We start from the raw sequence: 17521 nt of genomic DNA, 5'->3' as shown, positions 1-17521 counted from the left end.
GCGAAATTTCGACGGAGAGATTGAAATGGGGTGCTGTCGGACCAATCCCAACCATTTCGAGGGATTTTAAATATTTTTTTTCATTTTTGGCAAAATTTACAAAGGCTATAAATTGATGGGTCCGGATTTCGATGGAGGAGTATTCGAATCGACAGGGGTGAACCAGGCACGACAAAACTACCTTTGTTTCTGTCAAAAACCACCCCTGTCCATAGAAACTTGAGTTTTATAAGAGCTGGTAAGAGCTGGTCTCTCCAACTAAGGGTGGGTAGGCTATCTTAGGCCCACTGGCTAAGAACTCTCCTGTAGTGGGTCGGCACCATGATATTTAGACAGAGCATGTGAAAAGGGAGTCTGCCCCACCAATCCAAACCAATACCAGCAATTTTCCAAATTGCCAAGATTTTTACGGACATTTTCAGTGAAAACAAATCAGCCTGGATTTTGACAGAGGAGGATTGAAATCGACAACAAAGAACCAAGGCACCACAAAAAACATCAAAAACCACCCTTTGATGCACACGAAAGGAAGCTCCTCATAGTGTCTGTACAGAGACAAATTGGACCAGCGTTGGCCGTTACTGTCATGTCAACTCACCTATTCTGTTGGGTAAAATGACTCCATAGACTTCTCTTGGTCACATGTCAAGAACATTTCTGGGTCAAGATCCTGCAATCATATTAAACGGTACTTTTTAGCGCTCATCAACTTTTAATTACATATAATTAACTCATACAATACAATTTTAAATGCCTCTCTCCCCATGCGTCTCTAAATGACTATGGTCTTTTAAATAACTAATTTTGGCACTGGACTAAGCATTAAGTACGAAGGGGCAGCTGCAAATTATCTGCAACGCACATTGATTGATTGTTTGGGGGATTACGCAAATAGTACTACTCGGTTTGCACCCCAACCAGAAAGTAATAAAGTTTTCTGTTCCACGAGAATAATATAGAGTAAAATATATGATATGTGATAAAACACTGGCAGGTTCACCCATTTGCATTAGGACCTACAACAGTATTTAACATACTGCATGGATTGGAGGAGTGTACCCATTCAACACCTTTTCAACAAAGCTAACAGTGAGCCAAGTTATTTACATCACGGGCATCATTTACTCGCCCTCAAAAAATAACTTACAACTTAATTGTGCGTGGAAATAACATTGAGCCACAGGAGAACACTAACCTCCTACAACAATAACCGGAATGGAACAATTCAATATTCCGGACCGGAAACAAGTAAGCACTATACCTTGCGATTAATAACGAAAGGCGGCGCGATGTCCACTCTAAAATTCTGGTTAAAATCCTATGATCAATAACTGTATGAGTAGGTATTATCGGTATTTGGCAGAAACCAAGAACAAACGCCTGTTTGTTTACGTTTCCATAAAGGCGCGGGAAATGCGCGGTGGGGGTGGGGAGGTGGGTGGAGAGGGGTAGGGGACGCGGCACGGCACGGCACGGCAATGGGGGAGAGCAATAATTACGGCATACTCACCGACATATCGTGGTCGCGGGATGTGATTCTTTCCTGGGGTAGACAATCCCGCCTCGCTCGTCCAGGATGTGATCCTTCGGGGATGCTTCCCGTCCCGTGCATCGTTGTGTGGCTACAGGCGGCAACGCCAGGGAAGTGCCATGTGACAATAATGAAATGATCTGGATAATAAACTATTATGGGCGATTTGCTATTAATAATAATTATATTTGGTGACTTTTAAGAAATATGCACCAGCCGGGGTACACGACGTTTGGAGCCGAATCGTATTTCGTGGGAGTGTCATCGGCGTGCTCGGGAGGTCCCCAATGACGTCCCCGGGGGCCCGGACGACATCGGCACTGCCAGATTTGGACTCAGCGTGCGAGAAAACCAAAGAGGTTGCATAGCATTTACGGTGCCGAACGGACTTTTGTCTTTTTGTCGAGAAATTAGGGAGGCTCGGCGCCTGCGAGACTCCGGGTAGGCCATCCCGCAACACACGCAAGCTCTACAAGCAAGATGTTGCCTACCTATAAGGCGCTATGAGACAGCTGAACTTGGCAATCCCCCCCACCGCGCCCGGCACTTAGGAAAGTGACCCACCCATCGCAGATCCGAGAGCCGTGGCACACTACAGCCGATCCACGGCGTGGCGCGAACCAAGACTTGTTCAAAAATAAGATTATTTACTTATGTTAGTGAAATAGCGTAAGTTATTTCGTTTACCCTTTTCCAGGCCCGGAACTGCAGTTAAGCGCTTCGTTTGCCCTCCTGATGGTATCTGTACCTGATTTAGCTCTTATTTCAACAACTGTCACTAAATGAAATACCATAATGTAATTAACTACTTTACTCATTTTATTTACTAAAATAGATAAATTAGGTTCGGACAAACGAGCTTCGGACAATCGGAGCCGTCTCAACACTTGTTATGTAAGTTGATGTGTTTTCTGTGACTCCACAAATTTTTTTTCCGTAGTCGGACATTTAGAAAATTTACACTATACTGAAAGGATATCTGACTGAGCTCCATTTAGCTATGGGTTCAGCTTTAACAGTAAGGTAGGATTAAGACCACAAACAAATGTATGTCCAAATTTAATCAAAATGCAACAGAAAAACAAACTGGGTTTTGGGTAGGGTACTATTTTTATCTTCCATAAAAATGATCAAAATGAACAAACTAGACACAGTTTAAACAGCGAAACAAATGAACATTTGTATGTTATTGTTCAAGTAAGGAAAGAGCTAGGTGGCCGGCTCTGGACAAACCTAAGATTAGTTGGTAAAAGCTAGGACTGACCAGATAAATTTAGTAATCTTAGGTATACCCACTTTCACTGCTGTCTATTCCTAGGTCCAGAAAGTTGAGTGTAATCAACACATAAGTTAGACTTCAAAATGCAACAGAATTAATAGAATAAAAAGTGCTTTGTATTTTTTATACGTTTCTGTTTTGGTTTTTGGTTTTTGTTGCGGGAGTGGAAGACTGAAAAGGACAGATTACAACATTTTCCCCCAGAAGATGTGCTAGAGTGGCATTTGCTGTTGTTGGACTTGCACTTGCTGCTTTGTTAAATGCAACAGCATATGCGACTCCAACAAACATTGTGGGGGGAAATAGACTGTATTGAACTTGGATTAAAAATTTGCACAGCAAAATCCCTCAGTTCTGTTGCAATTCTAGGTTTAATTTAAGAGCAGCTAGCAGTGAAGATAGTTTGACCTAGGATAACCAAATTGGTATGGTCAATCCTAGGTTTAGCCACCCATCTAACACATACCATACATACATACATACATACATATATATATACATACATACGTATGATTCATTGATAGGCATGTGGTTGAACAAGAAAGAGCTATTTAACAAAAAGAACTCAGGAATCTAGAATGGTAACCATAAATAAGAGCGCATTACATCTAAAATTCAAAAGTTATCTAATAGATAAAGTAAATCAGGAGATAGAATGCTCAAATGAATTGACTAAATCTTGCACATAAAATATCACATTGATTTTGAAATCATAGGTTGAGGAACACTTTCTTCAGCACCTTCAGCAATCTTTCTTTCATTTAATAAACCTAATAGACGCTGGTATAGTATATGCAGTACCTGATTCTGAATATATAAAAATAGTTAGAAATCATCTTTTAGTCATATTCGTTAGTCCACAATTCTCAGTGATTGTTTTATATGACAACGTACACAGAATAGTTCAAGAACCTTACGGTAACATACTAAAAATTAAAATGATTCAAGTACCCAAAAAATACAATAAAAGTGCAAATGAATAATATCTGACCAAACCACAAAATTACTGGTATTGCAAATTGCACTGGTCCCATTTGTACACAAGACTGATTTGCAAGCAAAATAAAATTATAAGAGCAGAGTAACATTGAATCTTCAAAAAGAACTACAGCTTCGATTTGAATGAAAACGGTAAGCAACTTTCAGTAGTAATACAAAAAGAACTCCTGTGATTTAAATGTTGGTGTTCCAAAACAAAATTCATACAAATATGGACATAATTTACAATAAAACCACATGTTTACAATTTCTTAAAACTACACAAATTATACACAATCACACATGCACATGATATAGTAATTGAAAGTCTTATTAACAAATTCACAAATTCAATACCTATGAACTTTTTAAAACAAATTCTAACAACTCCAATATTCTTTTCACTTTGATGATGGTGAGCTCCTGTTATCTTCATGATATTATGCCTGGAAAAGATTACAAAGATAAGATTAAAGTTATATAAAAAAAATAATAATAAAAGGGTAGAGAGCAGGTATACAAATACGTATTCTTTGTGCTCTACAATAATTAAGCGTGCTCACAGGTGCAAGCTGTATTGCAGACAGATGACTTGGTTCAGCTGTTATCTACCTCAATTCCGCCCCCATAACCAACCCAAGATGGAGCCTTGAGAATCATTAGCTGTCAATAAGAAAAAATAAAAGCAAAACCTAATGTTAGCAAAGCAAGCACAACTGGTAAATATATTAGGAAGAAATTCTCATTTTACAACTGGATATACAAATGATCTTAGGAGAAGCATTGCATACAATTTGAACACAACTAGATATAAGCAAATCTACCACACATTAAAACTTTCCTTGTCAAGGATGTGAGTCAAAACTATTTAAACAAAATCAGACATGTACTTACAAGAGGATTGATCAGCATTATTTGGGTCAGTATTTGAGAGGGTTGAAACAACATCTACCCCAGCACCAGCAGTGGTCTCGTTGCTGACATTGACTACTTCACTAGCATTTCCAGACAAAGAAGAAGTTGGGCTTGGGGACATAAGGCGCATCTGTTGCTGGTGTCTGTACTCACTGTCTTCCTTAAAGCTTTTATCGTGGCTGTATCCCATCTTACGTAGTTCAGTGAGCCTGAAAGAAGAGCAATGATTTCAAAATCAAATAGATGTATATGGTACTTTAGAGATTAAAATAACATCTTAAGTAAAATAGAAACAAACATACTTATTTTGGAGGTTTACAGTATATGCCTCAGGGTTTATTGGGATAAATGTAGGGGGTAGAGCTGTAATGCTGTTTTCGGGAGAAAGACCAGCATCAGCTTCATCCACCCTCTGAATAATTGATGCAGGATTCACAGGTAAGTCATTGGGCTGATTAGAAAGGAGGTGCTTTAACCGCTCTCTAAGTTCTTCATTAGAGCGGATGGCATTACTAAGTCGAAGCTGGAGACCATCCCGTTCTTCTAGAAGCTGAGAAAACATAACATAATAATTTGAAAATTAAAACAAAATTTTGTTGCTTGTAACAAATACTTTAAAAATATGAAAAATCTAGATGGAGGACGTTAGATTGAAACTCACCTGTGTTAGCTCAAGTGTCAGTTCCTCACATCGAACATCGCGTTCATGGAGCATATAGAGCGCAAGGTCCAGTTCATTTGACAAGTTCTTGTCACTAGAATTCATGGCTGGAACATTAACTGGCTTGACCAATGTTGTGTTGCTTCCTTGATCATTTGGTGATGGTTGCGTGCCAAGTAGGGACACTTGCCCAGCTGACAGTTGAGATATATCTGAAAGAAGTTTTTCAACTTGATCTTTCTTAAAATGTAACTGTTCATCAAGTTTTTTCTTTAATTCTTCATTTACAGACAAATTGATTTGCAATGTTTCAATTTCTTTATCCTTGGCAAATATTATGCTTTCAAGTTCCTGACATTTCTCAACTTGTTGACTGTAAACGTGCTCCAAATCATGGCACTCATTTTTAGTAATTGTCTCTTGCTTCAATTCCTCAAGCTGCATTTGCAGTCCGTTGATTGTTGTTTGGGCTGCCTCTAACTGGTTCTTGTGGTATTCTATGAGCTGGCTCCACTCTTGTCCAGATTCCTCCATGGTCCGTTTCAAAGTCTCAATCATTCTCTTGTCTTTCTGCATTTCATTTTCCTTTTGAAGGAGTTGTTCCTCCAATGCTTGGGTGTTACTGCTGGCAATAGATTCAAATACGTCAGCGGATTGTTCTTCTGCCCTAGGCACTACACTGCTCCAGTTCAAAATCGAGCTGTTGGGATGTGAATTTACTGGAATAGATTCACGTTGAATAAATTCATCTTGAAGAGATACAGGATTACATGCAACGTTTGGTACTGCTGTTTCTTTAAATGAGTTCTCTTCAAGGACTCTAATTTTTTCTTGCAAGTGACTGATCTCTTGAGCATTTGCCTCTAATTTCTCTTGGCTCTGTTCTAATTGTTGCAACAGTTCCTTCCTGGCATCATTCAACTGACTACATTGTGCCTGAAATTCTACATTGTCAGATGAAACAGCTTGAAGCTCTGCAGTAGTTTCCTGCAAGTGTTGTTCAGCAGACACCAACTTTTCCTTAAGCTCTTCACATTTCTTGCAAAGAAGTTCTGTGCTTTCGTCTTGGTCTTTGGAGGCCAGTTGGGCACAAGCAGATTCATAATCCATTTTGAGTGAATCATAAACATCTTGGAAATATGTCTTTTCATGTTCCAGACGTTCAATCATGCCCTTCTGCTGAGCAACAAGGGCATCAATCTGAGTGCGTTGCTCACTCTCAGCAAGGCATTGAGCCCGCAGTTTCTGGTACTCTTGCATCAGGTTTTCATAGTTTGAGTTCCAAGTGTGATTTTCCTTTAAAAGTTGATCGACTTCTGTTGAGTTAAGTTCAGTAGGTGGCGAAGGTTTACCTGCTGAAAGGTTTTCGGTGGGTACCTCTGACTTTTCTTCTTTGCCTTCCTCTAGCTCTCTTATCCTCCACTCCATTGCTTGAACTTGATTAGTAAGATCTTTGCTTCGTTTCTGCCACATTTCAACCTCAACATCTTGACGTTCCTTGATCTCAAGCATACGCTCATTAGCTGATGAGAAAACTTCCACTTGTTTCTGCAGTCTGTCACGTTCTGCCTTAAAAGCATTCAATTCAGCTTGAACTTCTTTTAATTCCTTCTCTAAGCCTTGCATTTGCTTCATTCTCTCTTCTTCTATAGCTTGATCCAAGCTGTCAAATGGAGAGTCAGTGGAGCGACTCTTGTCTGAAACCTCATCATACTTGGTTTTTAAGTCTCGTAGCTTTCTAGTAAGTTTTGCTGCCCGTATTTGAGAAGCCTTTAAATCCTCGGCTAGTTGGATTTTCTCTCTTTCAAGAGACTCATATTCTGATTGTAATGATTCAATTTTCTTTTGCAGTTCATGTTCTACGTCTCCTGACGTGGGTTCAATCTGACTCTTCTGCTGTTGATGTTGAACTTCCAAATGGGCACTATCAGCTCCCCATCCCCAACTGTCATCATCATTTATGAAGGAATCAGGTACGGACAGCACTGTGTGATCAGTTGAGCTTGGAGCTCCAGATTGTGAGATTGTCTGCAACTCTGCTTGAAGCTTATCAATTTGAGATAATGCTCTATTTTTTTCTGACTCCAACTGGATGAGTTTTTCTTTTAGATCACTAACTTCACTTTTGAGAGAGCCAAGTTCAACAGCAGACTCATCTCTTTTTCCCTTTTCATCACCTTCTTTTACATCCGCTTTCTTGTGAGCATGAGGTGGTTTAGCTTTACCAGTGTCCCAACAACCTTCCATCGCTTTCTGTTTCAGCAAGCTTTCTTGCCGAGACATTACCATGCCTCTCAATTCCGATTCCAGTTGAGTCATGTTGCTTTCCATGACAGACTCATCATTCTCGTTGTAACCCTCTTCATTATTAAATCCAGATCCACTGTCTTGTAAAGAAGAAACATGGGTGTCCAACGTCTGTGGTATATCTGGGCGTTGGTCTGCTTCCTTTTGATCTCGAATTTCCAGTTCATTCTCGATCTTTTCCTTGTCAAATTGTGCATTTTCTAATTTACGTTTCATTTTTTCCAGACTGTGTTCAAGTTTCTGAACATTTTCTTTTTCTTGTTCAGCACATGCCTGAGCAGCTTCTAAGGCAATAGTAAGTTCTGAAACTTGTGATTGAAGTTTACTTAGGGAAGGATACATACTTTCTACTTCTTCCTTGGCTGCCTTTAATTCTTCATTGACTCTATCCAAATTGTTTCTCAACGAGAGCATTTCAAGCTCAAGAGACTTCTTTTCTGACACCGATGTTTCTAGTTGCTCGGTCAGAGTTTGAAGTTTTATTTCTAGTTCATTACTTTGCTCTGGTGATGTTTCAAAAAAGGATGCTGCTGGTTTAAAGGCATCAAATATTGAGGTAGAATGTGAAGGATGGCTCTGAGCGGAAATACCAGTTTCTTGATATGATGCCTTCGCAGGTGCATCAAAGACTTCAGTAACTTGATCTCTATCAGTTTGGAAGCTAAAGGTAGCTGCTGCTCCTGGGTCAGAAGCTCCCATTTGAAGCTGAATGAGGCGTCGCTGATAGTTTTCCACTTCAGCTGTCTTTTCAATTAGTTGTTGTTGAAGTTCTTTCTCCCGTGCTGAAGTTATTGAGGGGATTGCATCTGGTAACAGACCACTCCTCTCTATGTTTGTACTACTATGTGTTTCAGTTTTGTCTAGAAGTTCTTGTTGAAGATGAGAAATAGAACTGGCAGCATCTGCTAGTTGGTGTTGTAATTCTTCTGTTTCTTGCAATGACTTATCAAGCTGTAACTGAAGATCAGTACGGAGTTGAATTGATTCATTCAGTTGAAGATGCAAATTTGCAAGCTGATGTTGGAGATCCTCTCTTTCCTTCTCTGATTTCTCATGCAGCATATGTGTGTCAACACTTTGTTGAGATGTTTCATCTAATTGTCTTTGCAACACTTCACACCTCTGTGTTGAATTACCATAAGAAGCCTGTAATTCTGTGCATGTTAGCCTGACATCACTTAGCTCTTGCTCAGCCGTGAGCAGTTTTGATTTCCACATTTCACAATCTCCCATCAATTCCTCTATGTTGGATTTTAAGTCATGATTTGCTTGCATGGCATTACTAAGTTCTTGCTGGACTACATTACAGTGGTCAAAAATAGACTGGTATTTAGTTTGCAGGTCCTGAATTAAAGCATCTTTCTCACTTATTTGATCTTGAAGAGAGGATGTACTTTGAACAAGAGTATTAATCTGGCCATATGATTCATTGAGCATTGTTTCCAGACTTAATGATTTTTGACTCTCTTCCTGTATCTTTTGAGACAAATCCCACCGCTCTTTATTGAAATTGTTAACTTCATCTTCAAGTTTTACCTTTTCCCCTTCCTTTTGATCAAGAACAGCTCTCGCTTCAGAGAGAGAACTTTCTAGTGTCTCAATACTTTTTTCAGCATCAAAAAGTTTCCTTTGAATGAGAGAGTCACTCTCGGACACAATACTCTTAATTTTATTTTCCAGAGCAGCTGTGCGGTTTATGACCCTTGTCACAAGGTTTCTTAGTTCTGCAAACAATTTTCGGTCTGCATGGAGATCTGGTCTATTCTGGAGCCGTGCAACAATTTGACTATGTAGCAATTCAAATGAATAACCAAGCTCGTTCATTGTGTTGGCCTTCTCATCTTGCAAAATAGGAAGGACATCTATTGGTGAAGGGTAATTGGTTGAGGCACACAGATTTTCAATCTCACGTTGGAAACTCTCAGCCGATAGAAGAGATTGCAAATCCTGTGCTTCTTCAGTAACTTCCTCTGTATTAACAGTCTCATTTGCATACTGGAGCTTATTTTTCTCTTGCTCAAGCTGCTCATGAAGAATAGATACTTGATCTTGTTGTTCCTTCAACAATCTATCAAACTTTCCAAGTTCCTGTTCATAATTATCTACAGTCATAGTATGTTTATTCTGAACTTCGTCAAGAGTATTACTCTTTTCAGTCAAAAGAGCTTGAAGTTCCTCTTGTTTTTGCAACAGATCCAAACGTAGCTTCTTTTCCTTTGCAAGCTTAATCTTGGCCTGCTTTGTAAAGTTTTCAAGCTTATTGAGGGCTGCTTGTTTTTCTTCACTTTCTAAAGCAAGCTGCTTTTGAATTGAAGCAAGCTCTGTCTGCAACTCAACAAATTTAGCAATTTCCATTTGCTGGTCCAGCTCGGCATTACTACGACTCAAATTATCCAACATTGCTAACCTTTCATCAGCTAATGACTGTAGACTTTCTGCATGACTTTGCATTGCATCAAATTTAGCTTGAATTTCAATAAGAGCGGAAGTTTCAGTGCTTAACTCTTCCCTAAGATTGAGAATTTCTAACTCTCTTGAAGCCAGTGCTTCTGTTGCCTGACTCAGATTAGTATCTTTTTCAGACACTTCTATCTGCCATTTTTCCAAGATATCTTGTTTTTCTCTAACAAGTTGTTCAAACTCAATTTTGCTGCTCTGAAGCATGGTTTCATATTTGTTAGCTCTTTCTTCAAGTTCTTTATTGGCAACAGTCTTAACTTTCAGATTAACTGCTAATTTTTTAACCTTCTCTACTTGTGCTTTTAGCTTGCTTTCAAGACGAGCACATTCTTCTTTTTTCAGATCAAGTTCTCCTGAGGCTTCAATCAACCGCCTTTCAACTTCAGAAGCACTCTCTGCAAGTGATGGTGGCTGCGCTGCAGTGAATTGTACATCAGCTTGTCTGTATTGTGTCTTCAGACTTTCATTTTCATCTTCCAAATTTTTAAGGTGAGTCTGAAGAGCTGATGATTGTGCTTCTTGATCAAGTAAACGCTGACTGTAAGAATTGCAATTTTCACAGTCTTTTTCAGTGTTGTTAGCAGATGTTAACCTTTCAATTTTTTCTAGACTGGCTTGTACAATTGCCTGAAGTTCTTGAACTTGGGATTGTTTGTCAAGTACTGACTGCTCTAGGATATCTACTTTGTGCTTAAGTTTTTCTTCAAAAAGACTGAGTGCAGATGGTGTGTGCTCTTCAAGCACAGTTAGCTCATGCTGAATTAGAGGTGATTCGGTGTTAACTTGGACACAATATTGTTTCTCCAGATTTTCATATCGAGTTTCCCATTCCTTGATTGCACTTTGAGCCTCTTCCAACTGTTTTTCCAAATATAATGTTATATCGTCGGCCTTTGAGGAAAGTTCAGTGTTGGTGATCTGTTCTTTAAGGTTTTGAATTTCAAGATCCTTATCTTTCAGTTTGAGTTTCATATCAGCTATGTCCTGTTCAATGCTTTCATTAGATGACTGCTGCTCTTCCCATTCTACAAGCTTCATTTCAGCCTCAACCTTTTGGTTATGAAGTTCCAAATTGTGAGTTTGCAGTTCCTTTATCTTTTGCTCTTGAATAGCTGGAAAAAAAATAAAGGTTTACTTTTCAACGTGCATCAGTTTTAGTTCTTTAAAAGATTTAAAGGAAATTTTGTAGATAGAATTATGAGAGCACAAGTGGAGTTGGGGGTCACCTTAACAACATATATATCTTAAAGTATTGTAAAATAAAATTATGTACTTGTAGAAATGATTAGCATTAACAATGTTACATGTAAACATACACTATAAAAAACAGAATTGTCAACAAATATTAAACGCAGTTAGGTAGGTTAAAGATATTACCTGCACCAGCCCAGAGACACCAGACACCCATTAGTACCAACGAACCACATCCTCATAAATATCCTACCTGTGCTCTCTTCAATCTCAAGCAGAAGCAACTGTAGATTACCTTTCTCCTCCTCTAGTTCTGCAATGTGATTTTGAAGTTGAACCAATTCACCACTTAAATCAGATTCCTAAAGGAAAAAGAATGTATCAGAAACAGACTTTCACTGAATTTGACCCAACCGCAAGAAATGTGAATGTTTCACTACCTTTCTCAAACTATCTATTTGCTTGTTAAGTGTTTTAATCTTAGCCTTGTGTTCAGCTTTTAGTTTGACAGTAAGCTTATTAGCTTCAGTGAGAGCTTCTGATAATTCTTTTATTTTCAAATTGGCCTCCTCTAAACCTGTACTTGTTTTGGGGGTTTCATGGTATTTCTTCATTTCTTCAAGGAGCTCTGCATTTTTTGAAACTAGATCATTACGAGCAGTCTCAGCATCTTTAACATTTTGCTCTGCTTGACTGAGTCTGCAATTTTTTTACATGTACATTAATTTAAAAATTATTTTAATTAAAAAATAAGAAAAGCAGGTAGCATACACTTACTTTGTAGAGTTATTTTGAAGTTGTGTAGTTAGCTGTTCAATTTCAGCTTTCAAGCCAGCTTCAATTCTAACAAAATTTTCTTGCATCATCTGCATTTGCTGTCTTGTTTCTTCAAGCATGTCAACATTAGATCTCCCTTTGTAAATTTCAAAAAAAGAAAAGAAAAAAAAGAAGAAGAAGATAAAATAAATGGGATAAGCTTAGGAACATGACAAAATATGTAAAAGGGGCATACCCTAACCCTTGCAAAAGAGGACTTACATTTCTTTGACATATCTTCTGATAAGAGACTGATGGCTTGAGTTCTTGCTTCTATAACACAATCTTTTTCTTTCAAATTCTCTTGAAGCTCCAGAATAGTGTTTTGGAGTTCTGTGACGTGAGCTGACAAGTTAATTACTTCTTGCTCTTTCTCAAAAAGCTGAGAGGGCAGATCTCGGGGTTGTGTAACCTAATCCAAAGAAAAATTTCATTAATATTATAAAATACAGTATATTATTTAGTGTGCTAGATCTTAAGTGGGCTCAAGGATTTAAGAGAGTAAAATAAAGCTGGGAATCCTCACTTGAACTTCAGAGTTAGGTGTTAGAGGTGGTTCTTGTCCTGCTTGCAATTGCTGTATAGTGACATCTCTTTCCTCAAGATCATGTCGAAGTTGTTCTACCATAGCCTCCATGCTACGAGTGTCCTCTGAGAGTTCTAGGCCATGCCGTTCAAATCTGAGCCTGACAAGGGAAATACATAAAATGAAAGCTGATCGCTAGATACTAATTCACAATTAAACGGTCAGATTCATACCTATTCTGCTCAAGCTGTTCTCTCAAGATGTTAATTTTTCCTTTTGAAGCTGAATTGCTTGTTTGTTTTTTTCCAGGATTCTTGGGAGAACCGCTCTGTTCATTAGCAATTTTAGATTTTATATCATCTTTCTCATTAGTGGTGACATTTCGTTTGGATTTGGATGTGCGTGATTTAAGTAATGAGAGCTTAGATTTGAGGAGCTGGAACAATAAATGTAGTAGGTTTATAACACAATTTCTACTTATACAATTCAATTTTTAAGTTAAAAAGAAATTACAGACCTCATTCTGTTGCTCTTTGCTTGCAAGTTGGAGCTCATCTTGCTCCAATTTCTCTCGGAGCTGGGCGGCAAGTGTTCTTTGCTGTTCTATTTGCTCCCGCACATCCTCTGAATCAATAGGATAACTCTCAGGTTCTTCCATTGTTTGTATTTTTTCGTTAGGGTTTGATGCTGTTGAGCATGATAAGTTTTAACATGCTAGGCCTGAAAAAGTACAAAGATCATACATTTAAGAGGAGGATTTTAATTGTGTGTCTTAAAATATTGTGCAATATATTAATAATAACTGTGAAGTGTCCTCAAGCAGTACTATACTGTGCTGACAAGATGTTTTTGTGTCATATACTTCAAAAACAAAATTCGAATGTTAATCTTAAACTGATTGAAGACAAGACTACACATCGTGAGAAATAATATCATAGAAGAAATCATTTGACATGATCGAAACAATTTAACAAACCCACTGACATATCTAACATGGAATATGGGTCGATGAAAACATCTGGAACACTTTAGGTGTTGCAAAACCTTGTATACACCCTCAGGTTATGTTCATGGTGATACACGTCACAACTAGCAGATGTTCACAATTCACAGCCTTTTAAGAGGAAAAGACCCGCAGAGCCTCACATCCGGTTGTATCTCTTCCTGTTAATGTCAGCTGATGATGACGTCATGTTTTGTTTGATATCGTTTCGTTCGTTCGTGTTCGTGTGTGAGTTAGGCCCCTGGTGAAACGTAACAGCTCGGCGCTCGGGCTGTCATTGTGAGTCACAGTACGCCAATTGCGACGCTAGGGCAGAAATCCGACATGTTCCGTGCTAGCGCGATCGACAAACTACTCGGTATGATATGATCCTCTACAGTTTTCAAGTGTTAAAAGTGACCTTTCCGTCTACTTTTACACCCGCTGTTTTGAACAACTTTGGTTAAGGCCATGACTAGCAGCATTTTTTTAGAATTAATATTTTATTTCACCCAAAAACTGATTTCAGTAGTTTGCCCCTTTGTGTCAAGATATGCCATTTTTGTCTTCTACAATTTTATTTGACTGAATTTATCTTTGTTGGTAAATTGTTCAATGATGATTTAGTGTTTAATGTACTCTGTCTGTCATAATTTTTTATTTTACCTATGTTCTAGATAAAGCAACGGACCACTGTCAATTAGATCCCAACTATTCTACAATTCTTCAGATTTGTGATACTATCCGTCAAGGAGACTGCCAGTGAGTTCTAATCATGGAAATATACATAACTTTCTAGTGTTTGCTCCAAGATAAAGTTATCACCCCATTGTTTGCTGCTGCTCTTTTCTTTGTTTGATTTTCTAATTTTCTTGCAGACCCAAACAAGCCTTAGCAGCTATTACGAAGAAAATCACCCATGATAATCCTCATGTTGCAAATTTTGGATTACTGGTAAGTATGATTTCATTCCCTCAATAATTTCTAATGTTTTGTTCTTACATTTTTCATTCTCTATGTTGGCTATCTGAATAGGTTTTAGAGTCAGTCGTAAAGAATTGTGGAAGCCCAATTCACAATGAGGTTGGCACTATTCATTTTATGGAACAACTGCGAGAATTGCACAAGGCTTCCCCTCATGAAATTGTAAAAACTAAAATTCTTGAGCTTCTTCAAGCTTGGGCTTTTGCTTTTCGCAACACTCCTAAGTACCGTGCTGTGCAGGTGGGAAACCAACCATTTTGATACCTTTTCAATATTTCATGGTGTACTTTACATTATTTTATACCTCAATATTCTTTAGGACATAGTGACAATAATGAAGGCGGAAGGACACACATTTCCTCCTCTGAAAGAGAGTGATGCTATGTTCAAAGCTGAAACTGCTCCTGAGTGGGCAGAGGGAACTGTTTGTTTTAAGTGTCGGCAAGTCTTCAGCATGGTCACCCGCAAGGTAATCCCCTAAAGTAGTATTGTAAGAGTTTTAAATGTTGATTGATATTTTTTGTGTGTACTTTTTTTAATACTGTGAAATTTTAATTTGTTAGCATCACTGCAGAGCTTGTGGGCAAGTCTTTTGTGGCACTTGCTCCTCAAAAACTTCTCTTGTACCTAAATTTGGTATTGAAAAGGAAGTCCGTGTTTGTGATCAATGTTACCAGCAAATAAATAGGTAATTAATAATTACTAATTATTAGAAACATTTCTATCATGCTTCTGCTTTACCAATTGGTTTTCTCATTTTGTGTTTCAATTACAGTCGTGCTGCTCCTTCAGCCACCACTAAAGTTGAATCAGAGTTGCCTGCAGAGTATTTGAACAGCTCACTTGCACACCAAAGCCAAGTATGTTGGAAATGATACAATTAATGGCTTTAACAGTTGATTTGCAATCTTATTTATAGTTTGTATCTGGATTGTCATTCTAGGCTGCACCAAGGCGCACTGAGGATGAGCTTCGCGAAGAGGAAGAACTGCAGTTGGCAATCGCTCTTTCTCAGTCAGAGGCAGAAGAGAAAGAAAAACTGGTATGTTGCTTCTTTCTCTTATTTTGTTCTTGTTTTATTGTACTTTGGTCTTATTAAATTATTTTGCTAATCTTTCTATTTATTCAATAGAAAACAAAGTCTCCTCATCTTTCATCTCTGAGTTCCCATCTGTCTGCTGTTAAGGTACCTACTTAAAATTGTATTTTTTCAACCCTAAGTATTTTTTTGTATTTAAAAGATGACTTACATGACTTCCATTCTAAATTTAGTCTGAACCAGTCTTGCATGCTGAACAAGATCCTGAGATGGCAAGGTATTTAGATCGATCGTATTGGGATCAGAAGAATAAAGAAGAGACAAGTAAAGTGCCGTCGGCTCCATCTCATGTTAACTCATCCCCCTCTCCTCAACCTGCATCAAGCGCTCAGGTATTTTACTGTTGCCAACTAGGTGCTTAGGTACCTCTCTGTGTTTTATATTTACAATCAATTTTATCTTTTCAGAGCAATCACCAATTATCTAATACATCAGCTAAATCAAACACAAGTGCTACTCTTGTTAGCAATCCAACTCAAGTAGATGTTTCCCTGAAGCTTCAACAAAATGGAGTTACTGAAGATATTGAGATTGATGATTTTGTGAGCACTCTCAGGGGTCAAGTGGAAATTTTTGTTAACCGCATGAAATCTAATTCATCAAGGGGCCGAAGCATAGCAAATGATAGCTCAGTGCAAACTCTTTTCATGAACATCACTGCCATGCATTCTCGCCTTCTGCGATACATTCAACAGCAAGATGATAGTCGAGGTATATGTCAAATGACAGTTTGATAGTCCCTAAACCTGGATCCCAAATAGACACCTTTTAATGTATCAATCTATTTCTTTTAGTTCACTATGAAGGTTTGCAAGACAAATTGGCTCAGGTAAAGGATGCACGAGCAGCATTGGACGCACTTCGATTTGAGCATAGAGAGAAATTAAGGCAGCAGGCTGAAGAAGCTGAGAAATTGAGACAGATTCAAATGGCCCAGAAACTTGACATTATGCGTCAGAAAAAGCAAGAATATCTCCAGGTACTAAACCTCCTACTTTTCCTAGTAAAGTTCATAATGTTATTTGTTTTTCTTACTCTTTTAACTTGTATTCTGTTACATTTTATTAGTACCAGAGGCAACTTGCTCTGCAAAGGATACAGGAACAAGAGCGGGAAATGCAGATGCGCCAAGAACAGCAAAAGCAACAATATCTTATGGGTGGAGTACCTTACAACCGTTTCATGCCCCCTGGTCCTGGAGGTATGCCTCCTGGTGGTGTGCTTCCAGGAGGTCTTCCTTCTGGTCTGCCCCCATACTCAACAGGCCCCATGTACTCACAGCAAGCTCATCCATCTTACCTGGGCCATCAGGTTCCCTTTGCAGGGCACATACCTCAAGGTATGTTGGTGTAACAATAACAATTTTAATTTTGGAGAGCGTGACTACAACATTCCATTTCCTTGCATCAATCAGAGGAAAACAATTTACTCATGCTGGGTCAGTTCGTTTTTAGACTCAATGATATTCACTTTACCTTTTGCTTATTTTAGGAATGATGCATGGCTCTCACATGGGATCTAACCAAATGCCGTCAGCTGGAGCAGGAGGTCCTCAACATGGCCAAATGAGCCATGGAGGCCCACAACCTGGTCAACTAGGTCATGGAGGCCAACAACCTGGCCAAATGATTGGACCACAACACAATCAAATGGGTCCGGGAGTTCAACACGGCCAGATGGGTCCTGGAGGTCCTCATCCAGGTCAGATGGGTCCTGGAGGTCCTCATCCAGGCCAGATGGGTCCTGGAGGCCAACAGCCAGGCCAGATGGGTCCTGGAGGTCCTCAGCCAGG

General features: G+C 38.8%; 2 protein-coding genes across 20 annotated transcripts in view; one reads left to right on the top strand and one right to left on the bottom strand.

Annotated features, from left to right (window-relative positions):
- Positions 1-2577: 2577 nt before the first annotated feature.
- LOC113210225 (protein lava lamp) lies at positions 2578-13767 on the bottom strand. 6 transcript variants are annotated; one of them, XR_008011725.1, is made up of 13 exons: positions 13649-13767; positions 13182-13384; positions 12898-13100; positions 12665-12824; positions 12361-12550; positions 12100-12235; positions 11763-12021; positions 11576-11684; positions 5365-11243; positions 5006-5253; positions 4683-4912; positions 4352-4451; positions 2578-4234 (listed from the first exon to the last, which is right to left on the bottom strand). XR_008011725.1 is itself a non-coding variant. In XM_052272411.1 (12 exons), the coding sequence occupies exons 2-12, from the start codon at positions 13320-13322 to the stop codon at positions 4221-4223; spliced, it is 7569 nt and encodes a 2522-aa protein (XP_052128371.1). In that variant the 5' UTR covers positions 13323-13384; positions 13649-13767; the 3' UTR covers positions 2578-4220. The 6 variants fall into 6 exon arrangements, 1 of the variants encoding a protein (XP_052128371.1); XR_008011729.1 differs by having other exon boundaries at positions 11618-11684; XR_008011726.1 differs by having other exon boundaries at positions 13641-13764.
- A 92-nt stretch (positions 13768-13859) lies between these two features.
- Positions 13860-17521, top strand: part of LOC113210226 (hepatocyte growth factor-regulated tyrosine kinase substrate) — a 16392-nt gene continuing 12730 nt past the window's right edge. For 8 of the 14 annotated variants that reach the window (XM_052272419.1, XM_052272414.1, XM_052272425.1 and 5 more), the window contains exons 1-14: positions 13860-14025; positions 14324-14408; positions 14525-14600; positions 14682-14870; positions 14950-15099; positions 15194-15318; positions 15406-15490; positions 15574-15672; positions 15763-15816; positions 15903-16061; positions 16137-16440; positions 16524-16708; positions 16798-17068; positions 17221-17508. In XM_052272419.1, the coding sequence (XP_052128379.1) occupies positions 13992-14025; positions 14324-14408; positions 14525-14600; positions 14682-14870; positions 14950-15099; positions 15194-15318; positions 15406-15490; positions 15574-15672; positions 15763-15816; positions 15903-16061; positions 16137-16440; positions 16524-16708; positions 16798-17068; positions 17221-17508 (2104 nt within the window). In that variant the 5' untranslated portion in view covers positions 13860-13991. The remainder of the gene's footprint in view (positions 14026-14323; positions 14409-14524; positions 14601-14681; positions 14871-14949; positions 15100-15193; positions 15319-15405; positions 15491-15573; positions 15673-15762; positions 15817-15902; positions 16062-16136; positions 16441-16523; positions 16709-16797; positions 17069-17220; positions 17509-17521) is intronic. The other 6 variants (XM_052272426.1, XM_052272421.1, XM_052272427.1 and 3 more) reach the window with 1 other exon arrangement.

This window comes from Frankliniella occidentalis, unplaced genomic scaffold (genome assembly GCF_000697945.3).
Source record: "Frankliniella occidentalis isolate FOCC.00 unplaced genomic scaffold, Focc_3.1 Scaffold204, whole genome shotgun sequence".
Classification (NCBI taxonomy): Eukaryota; Metazoa; Arthropoda; class Insecta; order Thysanoptera; family Thripidae; genus Frankliniella; species Frankliniella occidentalis.
Note: the sequence above shows the minus strand (reverse complement) of the source record. Positions and strands in the feature narration are given on the sequence as shown.